Source organism: Entelurus aequoreus, linkage group LG10 (assembly GCF_033978785.1).
Source record: "Entelurus aequoreus isolate RoL-2023_Sb linkage group LG10, RoL_Eaeq_v1.1, whole genome shotgun sequence".
Lineage (NCBI taxonomy): Eukaryota > Metazoa > Chordata > Actinopteri > Syngnathiformes > Syngnathidae > Entelurus > Entelurus aequoreus.
Window position 1 is genome coordinate 69,388,614 of NC_084740.1, and position 25,396 is coordinate 69,414,009.

General features: G+C 36.0%; 1 protein-coding gene across 1 annotated transcript in view; it reads right to left on the bottom strand.

The window, feature by feature from the left end:
- Positions 1–25,396, bottom strand: part of tbx15 (T-box transcription factor 15) — a 67,279-nt gene that overhangs the window by 14,245 nt on the left and 27,638 nt on the right. The window contains exons 4-6 of the mRNA XM_062059709.1: positions 11,905–12,076; positions 3,312–3,479; positions 3,166–3,230 (exon numbers count right to left, since the gene is read on the bottom strand). Of these exons, the coding sequence (XP_061915693.1) occupies positions 3,166–3,230; positions 3,312–3,479; positions 11,905–12,076 (405 nt within the window). The remainder of the gene's footprint in view (positions 1–3,165; positions 3,231–3,311; positions 3,480–11,904; positions 12,077–25,396) is intronic.

A 25,396-nucleotide genomic window follows, 5' to 3' on the forward strand; every position in this document is an offset into this window, starting at 1 on the left:
ATTTTGCCAAAGTTATGACACTTTTCCTGCATGTGAGCTAGCCTTATTATTAGAACCCGATTGTTTTTTATTGTACATAATGACAGGAAGATAGGATACATGGTAGTTAAAGAAAAATAGTCACACTTGGGGGTCAACAAGTCAGAAAGGCTTTTTTTAACGGTAAAGTGTACGAACATAAAAGCAAAAAAACGAACAATGTAAGCCCCCCACCGACAAATCTCTCTTAGCGTTTGTTATCTTCTCATGAAAAAAAACTCTCTAACGCCTCGGCCATGGATCAAAAAAAGTCTATTGTTTGAAAAGAAAAAAAAGATGTGTGGAGAATAAATCTGCCGGCCAATGGTAATGCGGACCAGATGACGGGGGGTACTTTCATGTGCACGGACCCCCCTTTTTCCCGACATGCTGACTCTCAGCACTGAGAGGCGAGAAAAGGACGCAAGGTGAAAGAAAAGCAGCAGTGATGTCATCGCTCAACCAGGGAAAAACTAAAAATAGGACTTCAACAACAATATTTTGCTCGTACTGACGCACAATTACGCAAAATGATGGAGTTGTCATAAAAGTAGGCATCAGCAGGGAGTGGGGAGAAAATGATAAAACCCTTCAACGACGAAAGCGTTCAAAATGAGAAGTGCTCCTTCATGCAGTACTTCCTCCACGCCACAGGAGGCGGCAGTGAGGCACGAGCGAGGGAACAGTAGAAGAAGACCAGGCGCATAAAGAAGACAAATACATTCGGACCATCCCCATTCTATTCCATAAGGTGTCCCATCACGCCGTTTAAGGTGGCTCGCCACGTCGTTTAAGGTGTCCCATCACAATGTTTAATGTGGCCCGCCACATTGTTTAAGATGTCCCATTGCGCCGTTTAAGGTGGCCCGCCACGGCGTTTAAGGTGGCTCGCCACGTCGTTTAAGATGTCCCATCACAACGTTTAACGTGGCCCGCCACACTGTTTAAGATGTCCCATTGCGCCGTTTAAGGTGGCCCGCCACGGCGTTTAATGTGGCTCGCCACGTCGTTTAAGGTGTCCCATCACAGCGTTCAAGGTGTCCCATCACGCTGTTTGAAGTGGCCCGTCACGGCGTTTATGGTGTCCCATCACGGCGTTTAAGGTGGACCGCCGCACTGTTTAAGGTGTCCCATTGCGCCGTTTAAAAGTGGACCGCCACATGGTTTATGGTGGCCCGCCAAGTGGTTTAAATTGGCCCCCCCACATGGTTTAAGTGGTCCCCCCAACATTGTTAAAGGTGACCCGCTACGTGGTTTAAAGTGACCCGCCACATGGTTTAAGGTGTCCCATCACGCCGTTTAAGGTGTCCCATCACGGCGTTTAAAGTGGCCCGCCGCACTGTTTAAGATGTCCTATTGCGCTGTTTAAAGTGGCCCACCACACTGTTTAAGGTGTTCCATCACGTTGTTTAAGGTGTACCATCACGGCGTTTAAGGGGGCCCCATCACGCCGTTTAAGGAGGCCCGCCACGTCGTTTAAGGTGTCCCGTCATGGCGTTTAAGGTGTCCCATCACGCCGTTTAAAGTGGCTCGCCATGTCGTTTAAGGTGTCCCATCACGGCGTTAATGTGGCCCGCCGCACTGTTGAAGATGTCCCATTGCGTCGTTTAAAGTGGCCCGCCACGTCGTTTAAGGTGTCCCATCACGGCGTTTAAGGTGTCCCATCACGGAATTATCGTGGCCCGCCGCACTGTTTAAGATGTCCCATTGCGTCGTTTAAAGTGGCCCGCCATGTCGTTTAAGGTGTCCCATCACGGTATTTAAAGTGGCCCGCCACACTGTTTAAGGTGTCCCATTGCGCCGTGTAAGGTGGCCCGCCACGTGGTTTGATTTGGCCCCCCCATATGGTTTAATGTGGCCCCCCCAACATTGTTAAAGGTGACCCGCCACGTGGTTTAAAGTGACCCCCACATGGTTTAAGGTGTCCCATCACGCTGTTTAAGGTGGCTCGCCATGTCGTTTAAGGTGTCCCATCACGGCGTTTAACGTGGTCCGCCGCACTGTTTAAGATGTCCCATTGCGCTGTTTAAAGTGGCCCGCCACGTCGTTTAAGGTGTCCCATCACGGCGTTTAATGTGGCCCGCCACACTGTTTGAGGTGTCCCATCACGGTGTTTAAGGTGGACCGCCACGTCGTTTAAGGTGTCCCATAACGTCGTTTAAGGAGGCCCGCCGCACTGTTTAAGGTGTCCCATTGCGCCGTTTAAAAGTGGACCGCCACATGGTTTACCGTGGACCGCCACATGGTTTACCGTGGCCCGCCACGTGGTTTAAAATGGCCCCCTCACATTGTTTAAGGTGGCCCCCCAACATTGTTAAAGGTGACCCGCCACATGGTTTAAAGTGACCCGCCACATTGTTTAAGGTGTCCCATCACGGCGTTTAATGTGTCCAATCACGCCATTTAATGTGGCCCGCCATATTGTTTACGGTGGCCAGCGACATGGTTTAAAATAGCCCCCCAACATCGTTTAAGGCGGCCCGCCACGTGGTTTGAATTGGCCCACCCCCACATCGTTTAATGTGGCCCACAACATTGATTACATTGTTTAATGTGGCCCGCTACATGGTTTAAGGTGGCCTGCCAAAGCGTTTAAGGTTTCCTACCACATCATTCAAGGTGACTCGCCACATGGTTTAAGGAGCCCCCCTACGTTGTTTAAAATCGCCCACCACATCGTTTTAGGTGGACCGCCACTCCATTCAAGGTGTCCCGTTATGTCTTTAAAAGTGGCCTGCCACAATATCTAAGGTGTCCTGCCACTTCGTTTAAGGTGGCCCACCAAATTGTATACTGTGGTTTACCACATCTTTTAAGGTGACCCTCCAAATTGTTTAAGGTGGCCCGCCACGTCTTTTAAAGTGCTTTCTGGCTAAATGTATTCGTTCTTTTAACTTTGACAGCCAAAAGTACTTCATACAACTTCATAGGTTTCACTTGAATAATATCCCATCATGCAATGGGATCTTGGTTTTCAGAAAATAAATACTTCTGATTTCAAAACAAGTTATCCATGTAAGTACTATTAAAGCTATTCAAAGCTATTAAAAGATAACATTTCAGGCCAAAGTGATATCCTTTCATATCGTTGATATCGCGTAGAGTTCAAAGCATCGTGTGACGGCTGCGTAGTCAAACTTGACGTACCGGTTCCTGCCAGAGTCCCGAAACCCTTTGGCAAAGGGGTTGCGGTCGATCTTGAGTCTGGTGATCTGTAAGAGAAAGAAGCCCAGACATGACTCGCGGGTTTTTCGGACTGGACCGGGTCCGTTGCCGGGAACCATGCGGCTCACCTGCTGGTTCTGGTAGGCGGTGACGGTGGTGAAGACGGTCTCGGGGAAGCTGAAGGTCTTGACGCCCTCGCCGCCGGGCACCGGCTTGTTGGGCGACAGCTCGCTGCTGAAGTCCTTCCTGATGACGTGGACGCGAGGCTGGTACTTGTGCATGGAGTGCAGGATGACCTGGAGGGGGACAAAAAACTGATAAGCCGTGTCGCATCGAAGGTCACATTTACAGTTTTTGCAATTTTCAATGCCAAAGTAAGTAAAGTAAGGCTCCGCTTTTCAAAAAAAAAAAAAAAGCGTTAGCTTGATGCTAATATACATTGGCTTTGCTATTGACGCGCTACTGATTAGCATTAGCGATTTCACATGGCGATTTCAACGCCTCCAAATTTTTTATGAAAACTACAAAGAAGAAGCACGTTACAATCAAGCATCTGGTGCGTAATAAATACAATACTTACAGTATTAAAATGTTTTAGGGTGCAACAAAAGACTAGATTACGCAAAAACTGAACTGAGTTTCCAACACACCATGAACTATACACTACTGCCATCTAACATCATACATGAAAATGAAACAAAGCCATTGATTCCAAAAAAAATGCTCCAGAAAAAAATGCGCTAGCTTGATGCTAATATACATTGGCTTTGCTATTGACGCGCCACTGATTAGCATTAGCGATTTCACATGGCGATTTCAACGCCTCCAAATTTTTAATGAAAACGACAACTAAGAAGCATGTTACGATCAAGCATCTGGTGCGTAATTAATGCAATACTTACAGTACCAACACTTTTTAGGGCGCAACAAAAGACTAGACTCCGCAAAGGCTGAACTGAGTTTCCAACCCACCATAAACTATACACTACTGCCATCTAACGTCATACATGAAAACGAGACAAAGCCATTGACTCAAAAAAATGCTCCAATAAAATGCGCGAGCTTGATGCTTTGCTATTGACGCGCTACCGATTAGCATTAGCGATTTCACATGGCGATTTCAACGCCTCCAAATTTTTAATGAAAACGACAACTAAGAAGCATGTTACGATCAAGCATCTGGTGCGTAATTAATGCAATACTTACAGTACCAACACTTTTTAGGGCGCAACAAAAGACTAGACTCCGCAAAGGCTGAACTGAGTTTCCAACACACCATAAACTATACACTACTGCCATCTAACGTCATACATGAAAATGAAACAAAGCCATTGATTCCAAAAAAATGCTCCAAAAAAATGCGCTAGCTTGATGCTAATATACATTGGCTTTGCTATTGACGCGCTACTGATTAGCATTAGCGATTTCACATGGCGATTTCAACGCCTCCAAATTTTTAATGAAAACGACAACTAAGAAGCATGTTACGATCAAGCATCTGGTGCGTAATTAATGCAATACTTACAGTACCAACATTTTTTAGGGCGCAACAAAAGACTAGACTCCGCAAAGGCTGAACTGAGTTTCCAACACACCATAAACTATACACCACTGCCATCTAACGTCATACATGAAAATGAGATAAAGCCATTGACTCAAAAAAATGCTCCAATAAAATGCGCGAGCTTGATGCTTTGCTATTGACGCGCTACCGATTAGCATTAGCGATTTCACATGGCGATTTCAACGCCTCCAAATTTTTAATGAAAACGACAACTAAGAAGCATGTTACGATCAAGCATCTGGTGCGTAATTAATGCAATACTTACAGTACCAACACTTTTTAGGGCGCAACAAAAGACTAGACTCCGCAAAGGCTGAACTGAGTTTCCAACACACCATAAACTATACACTACTGCCATCTAACGTCATACATGAAAACGAGACAAAGCCATTGACTCAAAAAAATGCTCCAAAAAAATGCTCCAATAAAATGCGCGAGCTTGATGCTTTGCTATTGACGCGCTACCGATTAGCATTAGCGATTTCACATGGCGATTTCAACGCCTCCAAATTCTTTATGAAAACTACAAGGAAGAAGCACGTTACAATCAAGCATCTGGTGCGTAATAAATGCAATACTTACAGTATTAACACTTTTTAGGGCGCAACAAAAGACTAGATTCCGCAAAGACTGAACCGAGTTTCCAACACACCATAAACTATACACTACTGCCATCTAACGTCATACATGAAAATGAGACAAAGCCATTGATTCCAAAAAAATGCGCTAGCTTGATGCTAATATACATTGGCTTTGCTATTGACGCGCTACTGATTAGCATTAGCGATTTCACATGGCGATTTCAACGCCTCCAATTTTTTTATGAGAACTACAACTAAGAAACACGTTACAATCAAGCATCTGGTGTGTAATAAATACAATACTTACAGTATTAAAAATGTGTAGAATATTTGCATACTGTCACATTTAAAATGTAACTAATAAAAAACAGAAAACGTTAGTTTCTGTTCATTAAAGAGGGAGACTTTGTTGAAAAGATTAGATTATAATATTATTTTTAATGGCTTTTCATGGTTTTATTCAATATGATTACAAATATAAAGCTTGTTTTTTCCTAAAAAATGTACATTAGTAAAAATAAATAAATCAAATGAAAAAAAAAAAAAAGTACGTTCTTAAAAATTTTTTAAATGAAGCACAGAAAAATTTACCATATTTAAACATTTATAATGAAAATGAAATTAATGAAAATGTATTTTATTAAACAAATACATAAAATGCAATATATAAGAATGTATGTTATTACAAAAATATAAATAAAATGAAATAAATTAAAATGTGTTTCATTAAAAAATAAAAAATGAAATTTAAAAAAATTATGTTATTAAAAAATATTTTAAAAAAAATAAAAATAAAGATGTATTTTATCAAAAAATAAATAAAATTAAATGAATAAAAATGTGTTTCATTAAAAAAAATTAAATTAAAAAAATGTATATTATTAAAAGATAAATCAAATGAAATAAATAAAAACACATTTTATCAAAAAAAATTAATTAGAAAGTATGTTTATAAAACTATAAAATGAAATAAATAAAAATGTATATTTTTATGAAAATAAAATGAAATAAATAATGTATGTTAATAAAAAGATAAGTAAAATGAAATAAGTACAAACCTACTTTTTTTTAAAATTAAGATAAAATGAACTAATTAAAAATGTACATTTTAAAAAAAATACAATGAATATATAAGAGAAAATGTACATTATAAAATAAATGAAAATGTTTTACTTTATATTACAAAGTGTGCGATCTTAGGGCCGATTTTAACGATGTTGCAGTTCGGCCATGACGGACAAACAAATGACAGCAGGCGCCGAAGAGCCTGCTGAACGGCGGCCATCTTTCCAAAAAAGTGGCACAAGGGGTCCTCGCAGCTCTAACGAGGACGTGGCCGAAAACAACGACGATGACGAGGCAGCAGCCAGACGCCAGCTGATTGTTGTTCACACTTAGCGCGCTAACATAAGCCGTGCTTTCCCGCTCATGTTGGCCTACTTTCATCATCACAAGCGTGTCGTTGGCGCACACGACGCAGCGCGTAGCGGACCACGTGTGTCAACGTGTGCGTCAGAACAAAACAGTAACGCTGTGCAACGTTTCCATTCGACGCACACATTTTTAGACCTTTCAGCTGGCCAGCAGCATCCAAAGTACATCTTTTTGATTTTTTTCATGCGCCGCAGACTTTTACGAGCTTCTTTTTCTCTCCAAAAGTAACTAACGACTCCCAGCCACTTCCCCCTCGAAAAAGTACAAGAATAATAATCACTTGAAAGCGCTGGCAAGGGTTCTCTAAAACGCGCTAATGAAAAGCATGCTAGCCCTGGTAACTAACGACAAACATCTTGCAACAACGCCATGGCAACGCCTTCAAAGTGGCTCAAGTGCATACCAAAAGCAACAGGTGGCGCTGCAAGCAATAAAAGGCGGAGCTTGCCAGCCAATCAGAGGGCAGAGGAAAAGTGTGTTCAGGAAAGGCAGTGCACAATATTAAGTTGCAATAAAGAGTTTACAAATCAATAAAAAAATGTTTTTATTTTAATCATAAATGATGTCAATGAACACATTTGCTTTGCTTGAAGAAGGTGACACTTTTTAACTGCTCATTTAATTCAAATTACAGTAAATAAAAACATGAGTGAATTGGGTTTTAGCAGCATAAATATCCAAAATATTGAAAAAATATTGTATTGTATTAAGTCAGATACATTTTATTTAGATTTCACACAAAACAAAACATTTGATTAGATTTTATAAGATTTTCTATCAATATCGGCTGTTTTTTCCAAACTTTTATAACGCAGCGAGCGCAAACAACAACATAAACAACCAAAATAAAACAACGTTTATTTAGAAGTAATTTGTTCACATTTTATTCCCGCCAATATGTAAAACTCATTTTAAAACTAAAAATAAAATTATCATATTTAATTTTATTTTACTACATTAAATTAAATTTAATAAATGTTTTTTTCTTCAGTTTGTTTATATATATTTTTTACAAATATCTATAGACAATCAAACACCAACAATAATACAAATAACCCAAAAATGTTTTTACTTGAATTAATTATTAGATTTAATTTTTACTAAAAATTCTATATCGCAGTTGAACACAAAAACAAAACATTTTATTAGATTTGATTAGAATTTCTATCAATATGGGCTGTTTTTTCCAAACCTTTAAAATGCAGTGAGCACAAACTACAACATAAATAACAAAAACAAAACAATGTTTATTTAAAAGTAATTTATTCATTTTTTTTCATCAATATGTAAAACTAATTTAAAAACTCTAAAAAAATGTATCATATTTAATTGTATTTTACTACGTTAAATTAGATGTAATAAATGTTTTTTAATCAGTTTGTTTATTATTTTTTACAAAGATTTATAGACAATCAAACACCAACAATAATACAAATAATCAAAAATGTATATGATTATTTAATTAGATTTAATTTTAAAAAGTTTCTATCAATATGGGTTGTTGTTTTTTTTTACAAACTTTTAAAACGGAGCAAGCACAAACAACAATACAAATAACCAAAACAAAAAAACGTTTATTTAGCTATAATTTAATCAGATGTTTTCAAAACCGAACACAATATTGTATCACATTCGATTTCATTGTATTTTATTACATTCAGTTAGATTTAATGAATATGTTTCCATCAATTTGTTTATATTTTTTTTACAAAGTTATATTGCACAGCAAACGCCCAAACAAAACTTAGTTCAGATTCAATTAAATTACATTTTTCTATCAATAGTTTTTTAATACAAAGATTTATAGACAATCAAACACCAACAAGAATACAAATAGCCAAAAACAAAACAAAATGTAATTAGAATTAATTTAATTGTGTTTAGTTAATTTAATTATAATAATTAAATTAAATTAATGTTTTATAATTTTTTATACATTTAATTAATTTAAACTAATTCAATTATTTAATAAATTTTTTTATTAATTTATTTGCATTTAATTTAATTAGTTTACATCTTTTTTCCATCAACTTATTTTTTTTTTTTTTAGTTAAAAAAAAAGTTTTACAGCACAAAACCAAATGTAATCTAATTAAATTAAATTGTATTTGTTTGTCTGTGTGAGGAATTAAATTAATGCACAAAAACCCCACTATCTATGCCAAAAAAAAAACAATACAATAAAACATTTGGTTTGCATGTCACAAAGCATGAAATAAAAATAAAACACAAAAGAAATATTTAAAAATAATGATAATAGATGAATGAAAGTGAAATAAGGACAAAAAGTTTTCCAAGAGTTCCAAAAAGAACTCCTGTTTTTATTTCCTGTCTACAAAAAAGGCCAAAAGCAAAACAAAATATAATTATATATTATTAAAAAGAAGTGTTGGCAACTTGTTGTTAAACGCTCCGACTTTGAGCTGTTGAACTTTTTATAGAAATAATTGATAATTGCTTCAACTGCAATCAAATCCACATTTTCTGAAAGTCACTTCCTGCTATAAATGTTTTATAGTCCAACAAAACAACATAAAATCTCCCTTGACAGCATAAAACCAGCGCTAGAACTATGCTAAGGAAGTTAGCATTGACACTTTCACAAACAATAGACTGTTTTCACGCTAAAGGTGTAAAAATACAAATAAAAACATATACTTGTTTCTGGAGCCAACATTAGTCATTTTATTGGAACTAAAAGCAGGGCTGGCCACGCCCAGTAAAACTAATAAAAGAGGAAAAAATGAAAAGTCACAGCTAAACTAGCAAGCATGCTAACATTAGCAGATATCTAGATAGGTCGGTAGATAGCGTGGCGTCTACAACAGTTCCACGAATCAAACGTACGTGTTTTTGAAAACCTTTAAGACGATTACATCTACGGAAAATGACGCTAACTTACGTGTGACAAATTAGTCTTCAGTGATGCTAATGTACGTGTTTGCATAAACATCGTAATTACTATCTTCTGTGAAGACAACACATGTCTGCGTATGCAACGACGATCTCCATGTTTTTGTGAACATCAAAGACAAATACGTCTACGATAAATCACGCTAAGTCACGTGTTTTTTGCAAACATCAAAGATGAATACGTCTACGAAGAATCACGCTAAATTGTGTGTTCTCGTAAACATTAAAGACAAATACATCTATGATGAATGATGCCAACTTACGTGTTTTCGTAAACATCCAAGACAACTACTTGTACATCTGCGAAAAATTTCGCTAACTTATGTTTTCGTAAACATCCAAAACTATTACATCTACAATGAATAATGCTAACTTATTTGTTTTTTTTAAACATCAAAGACAAATACATCTATGATGAATGACGGCAACTTATGTTTTAGTAAACATAAAAAACAACTACTGCGAATAATTACGCTAATTTATGTGTTTTCGTAAACATCAGAGACAATAATCTACGATGAATGACGCTAACTTACATCAATCAATCAATCAATCTAAGTTTACTTATATAGCCCTTAATCACAAATGACAAATGACATCTACGATAAATCACGCTAACTTACGTGTTTTTGTAAACACCAAAGACAGATACACCTACGATGAATGACACTAACTACTGAGAAGAATTACGCTAATTTATGTGTTTTTGTAAACATCAGAGACAATTAATCTACGATGAATGACGCTAACTTACATCAATCAACCAATCAATCTATAAATCTTATATAGCCCTTAATCACAAATGACAAAAGACATCTACGATAAATCATGCTAACTTACGTGTTTTCATAAACATCAGAGACAAATACATCTACGAAGAATGACGTTAAGTTACGTGTTTTCGTGAACATCAAAGACAAAGACATCTACGATGAATGACGCTAACTAAAGGGTTTTCGTACAAATCAAAGACAAATGCATATACAAAGAATGACGCTAAGTTCCGTGTTTTCATAAAAGTCAAAGACAAAGACATCTACGATAAATCACGCTAACTTACGTGTTTTCGTAAACATCAAAGACAAATACATCTACGATAAATCACGCTACGTGTTTTTGTAAAGATGAAAGAGTACCGTGTTTTTCGGACTATAAGTCGCAGTTTTTTTCATAGTTTGGCCGGGGGTGCGACTTATACTCAGGAGCGACTTATGTGTGAACTTATTAACACATTAGCGTAAAATATCAAATAATATTATTTAGCTCATTCACGTAAGAGACTAGACGTATAAGATTTCATGGGATTTAGCGATTAGGAGTGACAGATTGTTTGGTAAACGTATAGCATGTTCTATATGTTATAGTTATTTGAATGACTCTTACCATAATATGTTACGTTAACATACCAGGCACGTTCTCAGTTGGTTATTTATGCCTCATATAACGTACACTTATTCAGCCTGTTGTTCACTATTCTTTATTTATTTTAAATTGCCTTTCAAATGTCTATTCTTGGTGTTGGCTTTAATCAAATACATTTCCCCCAAAAATGCGACTTATCTATGTTTTTTTCCTTCTTTATTATGCATTTTCGGCCGGTGCGACTTATACCCCGGAGCGACTTATAGTCCGAAAAATACGGTAATACATCTACGATGAATGACGCTAACCTATGTGTTTTCGTAAACATCAAAGACAAATAAATCTACGATGAATGACGCTAACGTACGTGTTTTTGTAAACATAAAAAAACAATTACGTTCATGATGAATAATCCTAAACATTATAGACAATTTAGTCTTCAGTGATGCTAATGTACGTGTTTGCATAAACACCCAAATGACTATCTTCAGTGACGACAACACACGTTTGTAGTGATTTAATTGAAACTAAAAGCAGGGCCCAGTAAAGCTAATACAAGCAAGCTAAGCGATTAGAAGATGCTAACAGTAGCTAGCAAAGTTGCTAGCAAAGCGCTCAACCTCGGTAAAACACTGCCCCCTATTGATGTGGAGTTCACTATCGTCTTTTCTGAACTTGGCAAAATATAATGTCACAGATAAACAAGCGATGCTAACGTTAGCAGGTAGCTCGATATGTCGGCAGACAGCGTGGCGTCCCTCAAAGTTGACCCCCGCTTTTGAATATTGACACGCTCTTTAAACATTTGCGTAGGTTTGAATATTATTTCTTTTCGTCGAGCAAATGGACAGAAGTCGTTTTCCTTACGTGTCCTTGGTCGTCCAGCTCGTTGTTGGTGAGCTTGAGCTTGTCGAAGCTGACCACCTGCCTCATCCACGTGTCCCCCGACGCCAGCGAGTCCGGGTGGATGTAGACGCGCGGCGGCACGGGCGAGTCGGCGTTCCCCGCCACCATCCACTTGGAGCTGTGGTACACGTACCTTCAGGACAAAAACACAAGCTTAGCGTCAACGGGACATCACAAAGTCATCTTTAGTCGATGTCTTCGTCAAATTAAACCCCTAAAACGAGCCTTGTTTACTTTTAAAGATCGAAGTGTTAAGCTAGGTTACTGTTAACGTAAATCTTTGTTTTACGATTTCAAAAACCTACCTTGAAAGGCAGTAACAGTGACGTTAGCTAACATTTCTAGTGGTTCAATGCTAATATTGGAACAGAATGTGACATTTAATATTTACTTACATTTCAAGCCACAAATTTTACCTCAGAAATGTTTTTATACAACAAACTAACACAAAAAAATGCTTCATTTGCTAACATTTTTTCAGCTAACTCCGAGCACTTCATGAAATCTGATAAACGTTTAATTACACACATTTTTGTTTCGTGACGTCTTGTTTACAATAGATCGTAGCATGACTGCTACGTTACTTAAATATTTTTGTAAACATTACAGTGATGTACGTGTTTGAGTAAACATCGTAATTACTATCTTCAGTGATAATATTACACATGTCTGTGTATGCACGGACGATTTCCACGTAGCAGACGTACGTGTGTTCATAAACATCGGTGACGACAAAACACGTTTGTGTTCAAATGGAAGATTTCCACGTAGCAGACATACGTGTTTTCGTAAACATCAGTGACGATATTATACAGGTCTGTGTACGCATGGAAGATTTCCACGTAGCAGACGTACGTGTTTGTGTAAACATCAAAGACAATTACTTTTACGATGAATGATCCTAACTTACATATTTTTGTAAACATTACAGTGATGTACGTGTTTAAGTAAACATCGTAATTACTATCTTCAGTGACAATATTATACATGTCTGTGTACGCACGGACAATTTCCACGTAGCAGACGTACGTGTGTTCATAAACATCGGTGACGACAAAATACGTTTGTGTACGAATGGAAGATTTCCACGTAGCAGACATACGTGTTTTCGTAAACATCAGTGACGATATTATACAGGTCTGTGTACGCACGGAAGATTTCCACGTAGCAGACGTACGTGTTTGTGTAAACATCAAAGACAATTACTTTTACGATGAACAATCCTAACTTACATATTTTTGTAAACATTACAGTGATGTACGTGTTTGAGTAAACATCGTAATTACTATCTTCAGTGACAATATTATACATGTCTGTGTACGCACGGACGATTTCCACGTAGCAGACGTACGTGTGTTCATAAACATCGGTGACGACAAAATACGTTTGTGTACGAATGGAAGATTTCCACGTAGCAGACATACGTGTTTTCGTAAACATCAGTGACGATATTATACAGGTCTGTGTACGCATGGAAGATTTCCACGTAGCAGACGTACGTGTTTGTGTAAACATCAAAGACAATTACTTTTACGATGAACGATCCTAACTTACATATTTTTGTAAACATTACAGTGATGTACGTGTTTGAGTAAACATCGTAATTACTATCTTCAGTGACAATATTATACATGTCTGTGTACGCACGGACGATTTCCACGTAGCAGACGTACGTGTGTTCATAAACATCGGTGACGACAAAATACGTTTGTGTACGAATGGAAGATTTCCACGTAGCAGACATACGTGTTTTCGTAAACATCAGTGACGATATTATACAGGTCTGTGTACGCATGGAAGATTTCCACGTAGCAGACGTACGTGTTTGTGTAAACATCAAAGACAATTACTTTTACGATGAACGATCCTAACTTACATATTTTTGTAAACATTACAGTGATGTACGTGTTTGAGTAAACATCGTAATTACTATCTTCAGTGACAATATTATACATGTCTGTGTACGCACGGACGATTTCCACGTAGCAGACGTACGTGTGTTCATAAACATCGGTGACGACAAAATACGTTTGTGTACAAATGGAAGATTTCCACGTAGCAGACATACGTGTTTTCATAAACATCAGTGACGATATTATACATGTCTGTGTACGCATGGAAGATTTCCACGTAGCAGACGTACGTGTTTGTGTAAACATCAAAGACAATTACCTTTTTACGATAAACGATCATAACTTACATATTTTTGTAAACATGACAGTGATGTAAGTGTTTGAGTAAACATCGTAATTATTATCTTCAGCGACGATATTATACATGGCTGTGTACGCTTGCATCATTCACACGTTTTTGAAAACATCAAAGACATTTACATTTACGATAAATGACACTAACGTACGTGTTTTCGTAAACATGAAAGACAATTACATCTACAATGAACGACGCTTATGTACGGGTTTTCGGAAACAAAGACAATGGAATACAATGAAAAACGCTAACATAAGTGTTTTTATGCATATCGTAGGCAGTTACTTTTACGATGAATAAAACAAACGTACATATTATCGTAAACATCACAGACAATTTAGTCTTCAGTGATTGCTTGTTTGCAGAAACATCGGCTTACTGTCTGTAATGATTCTCACGTATCGACTTCGAAAGCTTGGACGATTCCGATGAAACTAACGTACAGTTCGTGTTTTCTTAAAAATGTAACATTTACTTACATTTCAAGCCACAAATTGTACCTCAGAAATGTTTTTATACAACAAACTAACACAACACAAATGCTTCATTTGCTAACATTTTTTCAGCTAACTACGAGTACTTCATGAAATCTGATAAACGTTTAGTTACACACATTTTTGTTTTGTGACGTCTTGTTAACAATGGACGGTAGCATGAATGCTGCGATAGCCAACATTTCAAGCCACAAATTTTATCTCAGAATTGTTTTATTACAATAGACTAACACAACGCGAATGCTACAATTGCTAAAAAAAATTTCAAGTAACTCTGAGTACTTCATGAAATGTGATAAAGGTTTAATTATACACATTTTGTTTTGTGGCGTCTTGTTTGCAATGGATTATAGCGTGAATGCTACATTAGCTAACATTTTGAGCCACGAATCGTATCTCACAAAGGGTTTTATTACAATAGGCTAACACAACACAAATGCTACATTTGCTAACATTCTTTTCAACAAACTTCGAGTATTTCATGAAATTTGACCAACGCCCAATGATACACGTTTTGTTTTGTGGCGTTTTGTTTACAATGGACCATAGTGTGAATGCTATATGAGCTAACATTTCAAGTCACAAATTGTATCTCAAAGATGTTTTTATTACAATAGACTAATACAACAAGAACGCTACATTTTCTAACATTTCTGGCAACTAACTCAGAGTTTTCATTGAAATCTGAATGTTTAATTATACACGTTTTGTTTTGTGGCGTCTTGTTTACAATGGGCCGTACCATAAATACTATATTAGCTAACATTTCGACCCACAAATTGTATCACGGGGATAATTTTGTTTTATTAGACTAACACAACACAAATGCTACCTTTGCTAACATCCCGGCCAGCTACCTACTGAGTATTTCATGAAATGGGAATGTTTAATGATACACGTTTTGTTTTGTGGCGTCTTGTTAACAATGTATTGTAGCATGAATGCTATAATAGCTGAAATTTCATACCACAAATTGTCCTTAAAAAATATTTTATTACAACGGACAAACCTCACAAAAATGCTCCATTTGCTAACATTCTTTACAACTAACTCTGAGTACTTCATGAAATCTGATAAACATTTAATTAATCTTGTTTACAATGGATTGTAGCGTAAATGCTATATTAGCCAACTTTTCAAGCCGCAAATTGTTTTGCAGAGATGTTTTATTACAACAGACTAACACAACACAAATGCTACATTTGCTAAAATTCCTGCCGGTTAACTCCGAGTCTTTCATGAAATCTGATAAACGTTTAATTATTTTTATTTATTTAGTATTATAATTTTGTGGCGTCTTCTTAACAATGAATAGTAGCATGAATGCTACACTAGCTAACATTTTGAGCCACAAATTGTATCACATAATTTTTTTATGACAATAGACTAACACAACACGAATGCTACATTTGTTAATATTATTTTCAACTAACTGAAGTATTTCATGAAATGTGAATGTTTGTTTTGTGGCGTCTTTTTTTACAATGGATGGTAGCATGAATGCTATATTAGCTAACATTTCAAGCCACAAATTGTACCTCAGAAATGTTTTGTTGCAAGAGACTAACACAACACCAATGCTACATTTGCAAAGATTGTTTTCAACTAACTCCGAGTATTTCATGAAATGTGAATGTTTGCTTTGTGACGTCTTGTTTCAAATGGCTTGTAGCATAAATGCTAAATGAGCCAAAATTTTGAGCCACAAATTGTATCTCAGAAATGTTTTTATTACAATAGACTAACACAACACGAACGCTACATTTGATTACATTCTTTTCAGCTAACTCGTGAGTCTTTCATAAAATGTTTAATTACAGACATTTTGTTTTAGTGGCGTCTTGTTTACAATGGATCGTAGCCTGAATGCTACATTTGCTAATAATTCCAGCCACAAGTTGTATCTCAGAAATGTTTTATTACAACAGACTAACACAACACAAATGCTACGTTTGCTAACATTCTTTTCGGTTAACTCCCGAATATATTATGAAATGTGAACGTTTAATTATACACGTTTTGTGGCGTCTTGTTAACAATGGACGGTAGCATGAATGCTATATTAGCTAACAGTTTGAGCCAGAAATTATATCACAGAATTTTTTTATGACAAGAGACTAACACAACACGAATGCTACATTTGCTAACATTATTTTCAACTAACTCTCAAGTATTTCATGAAATGTGAATGTTTGTTTTGTGGCGTCTTTTTTTACAATGGACGGTAGCATGAATGCTATATTAGCTAACATTTCAAGCCACAAATTGTACCTCAGAAATATTTTATTGCAAGAGACTAACACAACACCAATGCTACATTTGCAAAGATTGTTTTCAATTAACTCAGAGTATTTCATGAAATGTGAATGTTTGCTTTGTGACGTCTGGTTTAAAATGGCTTGTAGCATAAATGCTAAATGAGCTAAAATTTTGAGCCACAAATTGTATCTCAGAAATGTTTTTATTACAATAGACTAACACAACACGAATGCTACATTTGCTTACATTCTTTTCAGCTAACTCGTGAGTCTTTCATAAAATGTTTAATTACAGACATTTTGTTTTAGTGGCGTCTTGTTTACAATGGATCGTAGCCTGAATGCTACATTTGCTAATAATTCGAGCCACAAGTTGTATCTCAGAAATGTTTTATTACAACAGACTAACACAACACAAATGCTACGTTTGCTAACATTCTTTTCGGTTAACTCCCAAATATATTATGAAATGTGAACGTTTAATTATACACGTTTTGTGGCGTCTTGTTAACAATGGACGGTAGCATGAATGCTATATTAGCTAACAGTTTGAGCCAGAAATTATATCATAGAATTTTTTTATGACAAGAGACTAACACAACACGAATGCTACATTTGCTAACATTATTTTCAACTAACTCTCAAGTATTTCATGAAATGTGAATGTTTGTTTTGTGGCATCTTTTTTACAATGGACGGTAGCATGAATGCTATATTAGCTAACATTTCGAGCCACGAATTGTACCTCAGAAATATTTTATTGCAAGAGACTAACACAACACCATTGCTACATTTGCAAAGATTGTTTTCAACTAACTCCGAGTATTTCATGAAATGTGAATGTTTGCTTTGTGACGTCTTGTTTCAAATGGCTTGTAGCATAAATGCTAAATGAGCCAAAATTTTGAGCCACAAATTGTATCTCAGAAATATTTTTATTAAAATAGACTAACACAACACGAATGCTACGTTTGCTAACATTCTTTTCGGTTAACTCCGGAATATTCCATGAAATGTGAACGTTTAATTATACACGTTTTGTGGCGTCTTGTTAACAATGGACGGTAGCGTGAATTTGCTAACATTTCCATTCCAACAGAAGGACATAGCAGGCGTGTTTATTGTCGTCACTTTTCCTGCTCACTTCGTCGTGTGGCTAAAATGTAGCTAACAATATTAATAACAATAATACAACTCCGACTCCTGGAATGCTACATGAGCTAGCTGCTGTAGTAGCAATGACGCAGAGTGTTTGCAAACAAGAATTGACAGTTTCCAGCTGCCGTATAATTATTCCCCCCCCGCGGATAATCGTCGTGAATTTGTGTCGATTTGTGTGAAAAGTGACAAATGTGCGGCGGCGCAGAAACAGAAACGTTCTCACATGAAGTTGAAAGCGAGGACGATGATTTAAACACACAAGCTATTAATTAGCCGGCGCTAACAGCTTTACAACACATTATGAGCGTCTATTTATTCTCTTAGGGACATTTTTTCTCTCACAACTATTACTGCCTTCTTATTTTAGGTAGCGGGATAAAACACACTTATTTTACTTTTTTTCAAAAAATTTATAGCAACTTTTAGCGTTTCAAACTGTTGTAATGTGTACACTCGTCACAATAAGGGCGTTTTGTGAGCAAAAATAAACATTTAACCACCTGTTGCAGCTTCTCTTGTTTTAACCCTTTACTAAAATAACCCAGGGGCAAAGTGACATATGACCTTTAAAAACACGCACACACACTTTAACACACACTTTTATTATTTTTCAAACGCGTTTATTATACAAACGTTTGCATTATTGTATATAGACAGCCTTATTCTATTTCATCTTATTTGCTTTTGTTATAACGTAGTTATGATATCATTTTTATTTGATCACATTTATCATATTCTCACATATACTGTAAATATGGCTATTTTTTATCATTAAATTGTATTCTGTTAGCGTCTATGATCATCAATATATTTTAATTATTAACTACTAGACTTATTATTTACATATTGTATTTTTGACACTTTTCGGGACTTTAAAAAAAATATGTAAATATTACTTTTGCAAATGTAATTTTTTTTAGTTTCTTATAACTCAATATTACATAAAAATACACCATGATACGTAACATTTTAAACGTAATTTTAAGAAACAATTTGTAATTTTTTAATAATAATATAAACAATATCTTACAAAATAATAACATTAAATTATACTAAAAGAGTTATTTCAATAACATGTTCTATTTTTTTCTATACCAATAAGATTGTTATTAACATATTTTCAAAGTTTTCTTTTTATCGGCTAAATTATATGACAGGTTTCCTTTACTTTGCGACTTGAACCTTGAATCTTATTTGCTTTTGTTATCATAATATCATTATTTTATTCTATACAATTTATTTAAATTTCTTAAAACTCAATAATACTGCATAAAATATGTCATATAAAAAAAATACATAATACACCAAACCCACATTTAGAATATTTGTAAACTGTCACATTTAAAACTTCATTTTGAACATTTTAATATAATATTTTAATAAGAATATATACAATATTATAAAAATTATAACATTAAATTTGATTAAAATAGTTGTTTTAATGACATTTTCTATTTTATTCTATTATTTTTATTTTATTTTATTTTATACAGTTTATTTATATTTCTTCAAACTCAATAATAGTACATAAACATATGTGATATAATAACTACATAATACACCAAAAACACATTTAGAATATTTGTATGCTGTCACACTTACAACTTCATTTTTAAAACTAAATATAATATTTTAATAATAATATAAACAATATTATGAAAATTATAGCATTCAATTATATTACAATCGTTATTTTAATGACATTTTCTATTGTGTTCTTTTTTTTAAAATTCTATTTTGTTCTATACAATTTATTTACACTTCTTAAAACTCAATTGTATTGCATAAAATATGTAATATAATAAATACATAACACACCAAACCCACATTTAGAATATTTGTAAATTGTCCACATTTAAAGCTTAATTTAAAAAAAATATATATAATATTTTAATAATACTAAACAATAATATACCAATTATAACATTACATTGTATTAAAATAGTTATTTTAATTACATTATATAATACTATTTTTGTATTCTATTTTATTCTATAAATTTTTTTTACATTTCTTAAAACTCAATAAAATAATAAATAAATAAATAATATTGCATAAAACATGTAACATAATAATTACATAGTACACCAAACCCACATTTAGAATATTTGTAAACTGTCACTTTTAAACCTTTTTTTTTTTAATTCAAATATAATATTGTATTAATATAATAATAACATTAAATTATATTAAAATAATTATTTTATTGACATTTTCTTTTTAATTTAAAATAATTACGATTTTAATTACCATATTTTCCAAGTTTCTTTTTATCAGCTCAACTAAATGAGACGTTTCTTTCACTTTACGACTTTTCAAACAAAAACGAGTTAAATTTATTGCTGTTGTTCACGAACGCGGAGCCACGTCGCTTCTTTGGTGACCATCACTAAAACCACTAGAGGGCGCCTTTGTTTTCAGCGCTCGCGTCAACGCCCTTCCACATCCACTGCATTTTTCGTACATCTCCTTTGCTAGCGCGCGGCGTGTGGGGGCCACCTTGGCGACGAAAAGTGGAATGAAACGCAAACGCGGTTAGCGTCTCTGAGAAGATGACGCGCGTTCCAGCCGGGCTGTATATTTCCTGGCAAATTAACGGCTGAGGCGTGTCGGCGACTCCTTTAAATAGTCCACCGCTGTCAACGCGTTTAATTGTTAGCATCAAGCACAAGAGAAACTGCATTGGGGTTCGGAGAAAGACGCTGACTCGTTACAAACATTTTTAACCTTCCCACGCAGGGTCTGTCAGTGCCACGTTGACACCGGGCGGCCGAGGACAATCCGATCTTTTGCGTCTGCTACGTAACTAGCGTGAAAACAAAGAGGCCGCGCAGGAAACAACGTAAACAACAATGGCGGACATTTTTCTTCTTCTTTTTGTACTTTTTCTCCTTTCTTTCTTTGTTTGGTGACGTTTGCTGCATGACTGCGGAGTAAAGCGATTTTTTTTTATTGACACTAAGGTACGAAAAAGGGCTTCAGTAATGCTAACGTACGTGTTTGCGTAAACATCAAAGACAATTATGTCTAAGATGAACGATCCTAACTTACATGTTTTTGTAAACATTACAGTGATGTACGTGTTTGAGTAAACATCGTAATTACTATCTTCAATGACAATATTATACATGTCTGTGTACGCACGGACGATTTCCACGTAGCAGATGTACGTGTTTTCGTAAACATCGATGACGACAAATTACGTTTGAGAACGAATGGAAGATTTCCAAGTAGCAGACATACGTGTTTGCGTAAACATCAAAGACAATTACGTTTGCGATGAATGATCCGAACTTACATATTTTTGTAAACATTACACTGATGTACGTGTTTGAGTAAACATCGTAATTACTATCTTCAGTGACGATATTATACATGTCTGTGTACGCACGGACGATTTCCACGTAGCAGATGTACGTGTTTTCGTAAACATCGATGACGACAAAATACGTTTGAGTACGAATGGAAGATTTCCAAGTAGCAGACATACGTGTTTGCGTAAACATCAAAGACAATTACGTTTGCGATGAATGATCCGAACTTACATATTTTTGTAAACATTACACTGATGTACGTGTTTGAGTAAACATCGTAATTACTATCTTCAGTGACGATATTATACATGTCTGTGTCCGCATGGAAGATTTCCACGTAGCAGATGTACGTGTTTTCGTAAATATCGATGACGACAAAATACGTTCGAGTACGGATGGAAGATTTCCACGTAGCAGACATACTTGTTTTCGTAAACATCAGTGGCGTGTTTTTGTGAACATTAAAGGCAATTACTTTTCACGTATCGACTTCGAAAGCTCGGGCGATACCAATGACGCTAACAAAAAGTTTGTGTTTTCTTAAAAATCAAAGACAACTGAATACGATGAACGACGCTAACATATGTGTTTTTGTGAACATCAAAGGCAGTTACATTTACGATGAATGATGCAAACATACATATTTTCGTAACATCACAGACAATTTAGTCTTAAATGATGCTGATGTACGTGTTTGCGGAAACATCGGCTTACTGTCTGTAATGATTCTCATGTATCGACTTCAAAAGCTCGGGCGATACCAATGACGCTAACGTAAAGTTTGTCTTTTCATAAAAATCAAAGACAATTGAATACAATGACGCTAACGTACTTGTTTTTGTGAACATCAAAGGCAGCTACATTTACGATGAATGAAGCAAACGTCCATATTTTCGTAAACATCACAGACAATTTAGTTTTTAATGATGCTGATGTACGTGTTTGCGGAAACATCGGCTCACTATCTTTAATGATTCTCACGTATGGACTTCGAATCCTCGGGCGATACCAATGACGCTAACGTAAAGTTTGTGTTTTCTTAAAAATCAAATACAACTGTATACCATGAATGACGCTAACATACGTGTTTTTGTGAACATCAAAGGCAGTTACATTTACGATGAATGAAGCAAACGTCCATATTTTCGTAAACATCACAGACAATTTAGTTTTTAATGATGCTGATGTACGTGTTTACGGAAACATCGGCTCACTGTCTTTAATGATTCTCACGTATCAACTTCGAAAGCCCGAACGATTCCAATGAAGCTAACGTACAGTTCGTGTTTTCTTAAAAATCAAAGACAATTGAATACGATGATGCTAACGTACTTGTTTTTGGGAACATCAAAGGCAGTTACATTTACGATGAATGACGCAAACGTCCATATTTTCGTAAACATCACAGACAATTTAGTCTTTAATGATGCAGACGTACGTGTTTGCGGAAACATCGGCTCACTGTCTTTAATGATTCTCACGTATTGACTTCGAAAGCTCGGGCGATACCAATGACGCTAACAAAAAGTTTGTATTTTCTTAAAAATCAAAGACAACTGAATACGATGAATGACGCTAACATACGTGTTTTTGTGAACATCAAAGGCAGTTACATTTACGATGAATGAAGCAAACGTACATATTTTCGTAAACATCACAGACAATTTAGTCTTTAATGATGCCGATGTACGTGTTTACGGAAACATCGGCTCACTGTCTTTAATGATTCTCACGTATCGACTTTGAAACCTCGGGCGATACCAATGACGCTAACGTAAGTTTGTGTTTTCTTAAAAATCAAATACAACTGTATACGATGAATGACGCTAACATACATGTTTTTGTGAACATCAAAGGCAGTTACATTTACGATGAATGAAGCAAACGTCCATATTTTCGTAAACATCACAGACAATTTAGTTTTTAATGATGCTGATGTACGTGTTTGCGGAAACATCGGCTCACTGTCTTTAATGATTCTCACGTATCAACTTCGAAAGCACGAACGATTCCAGTGAAGCTAACGTACAGTTCGTGTTTTCTTAAAAATCAAAGACAATTGAATACGATGATGCTAACATACATGTTTTTGGGAACATCAAAGCCAGTTACATTTATGATGAATGACGCAAACGTACATTTTTCGTAAACATCACAGACAATTTAGTCTTTAATGATGCTGATGTACGTGTTTGCGGAAACATCGGCTCACTGTCTTTAATGATTCTCACGTATCAACTTCGAAAGCACGAACGATTCCAGTGAAGCTAACGTACAGTTCGTGTTTTCTTAAAAATCAAAGACAATTGAATACGATGATGCTAACATACTTGTTTTTGGGAACATCAAAGCCAGTTACATTTACGATGAATGACGCAAACGTACATTTTTCGTAAACATCACAGACAAGTTAGTCTTTAATGATGTTGATGTGAGTTTGCAGAAACATCTCCTTATTGTCTTTAATGATCCTCACGTATCGACTTCGAAAGCACGTTCAAAACAGTTCGTGTTTTCTTAGAAATTTAAAGACAATTTGCGTTAGCGTTTCTTTCCCGACACCTGGGAAACGTTGAAACTATTGCTGTTTAGCGTTTTTTTGAAACAAAGAATGCTGCTCATTTTCAGCACGCGTTAACGTAGCGCTTCTTGGGCGTACTGTCGGCCATGTTTTTGGCGACACGCTGCGATACGTCCTACTTCTCAGCGTCCACAAGCAAATTTGTCGCGGACGGACGCTAACGTTGAGACGCTAACGCGCTTTGTTTGAGAGCAATCGTCTCCGCCGGCGGGCCCCCCTGGCTCAGCTAGCGGCCCGCCTGGAGAGGAAGCAGATGATGACGGTGGTGGTTGTGAATATATTTCAATCCCCACGCTCTGGCTCCGACTTCAGGGCCCGGCGAGGCGAGCCAGCGCATCTGTCTCGTCGCATTCCCAGAGCGATCCATCACGCGCGGAGCCAGCACATGCTAGCTTGGATCACTCTCGCGCCTTTGTTTCTCTCCCGCAAAGATCCTCGCCGCTCCACTCGTGACATGTGAAGTGAGACTCGTGCGAGGACTGAGAATACGACGTAGGGTCGGCCACTTTTACACGTGATGAAGTCCGATTCGGAGAAAAACACGGCCGACAACCACGTTATGCTAATATTTGCCGATAAACAATTTGAGTGCTAACAGCAAACCCCCTCGTTTTTTAGCACCCTTCATCGTTTTGCGTTGAACGTTACCGAATCACTAAACTGCCTGTAACTCCCACTAGGAAGGTCGTAGAGACATGAAACAAAAACTTCTATGTTGGTCTGACTTAGACCTACATTTCATAATTTGACATCCTCAGTGCAAAAACCAACAGGAAGTTGGCAATTCCCCCTTCAAGACAAAAATTTACTAAAAACACTCATTTTTGCCTCTTTGAGCTGTAATTTTTCATTTAAAATTGGCTCGCTACCTACAAAAAACTACACGATAAACTACATTACAAACTACTTGACAAAAAAAATCATCGCAAACTATATAAACTACACGACCAACTACATCACAAAATTCACGACAAACTACACGATAAAGTACATCACAAACTACATAACATGCATGACAAACTATGTGACAAAATTCATGAGGAAAAATCATGACAAACTACATCACCAAATACATTACAAACTACTTGACAAAAAAATCTTCACACACTATATAACCTACAAAACTACAGGACAAAATCCATCACAAACTACATTACAAACTATATAAACTACATGACCAACTACATCACAAAATTCACGACAAACTACATGACCAAATACAAGATAAACTACATTACAAACTATATGACAAAAACTCACCACATTTTACACACACACATCAAAAAACGTGTACACAACACTTTAGTCAAAAAAACCAAACCCCAAAAATCAAAATTGCGCTCTAGCGCCCCCTAGGGAAAAAACAAAAACAAACTGCCTGTAACTCCCACTAGGAAGGTCGTAGAGACATGAAACAAAAACTTCTATGTTGGTCTG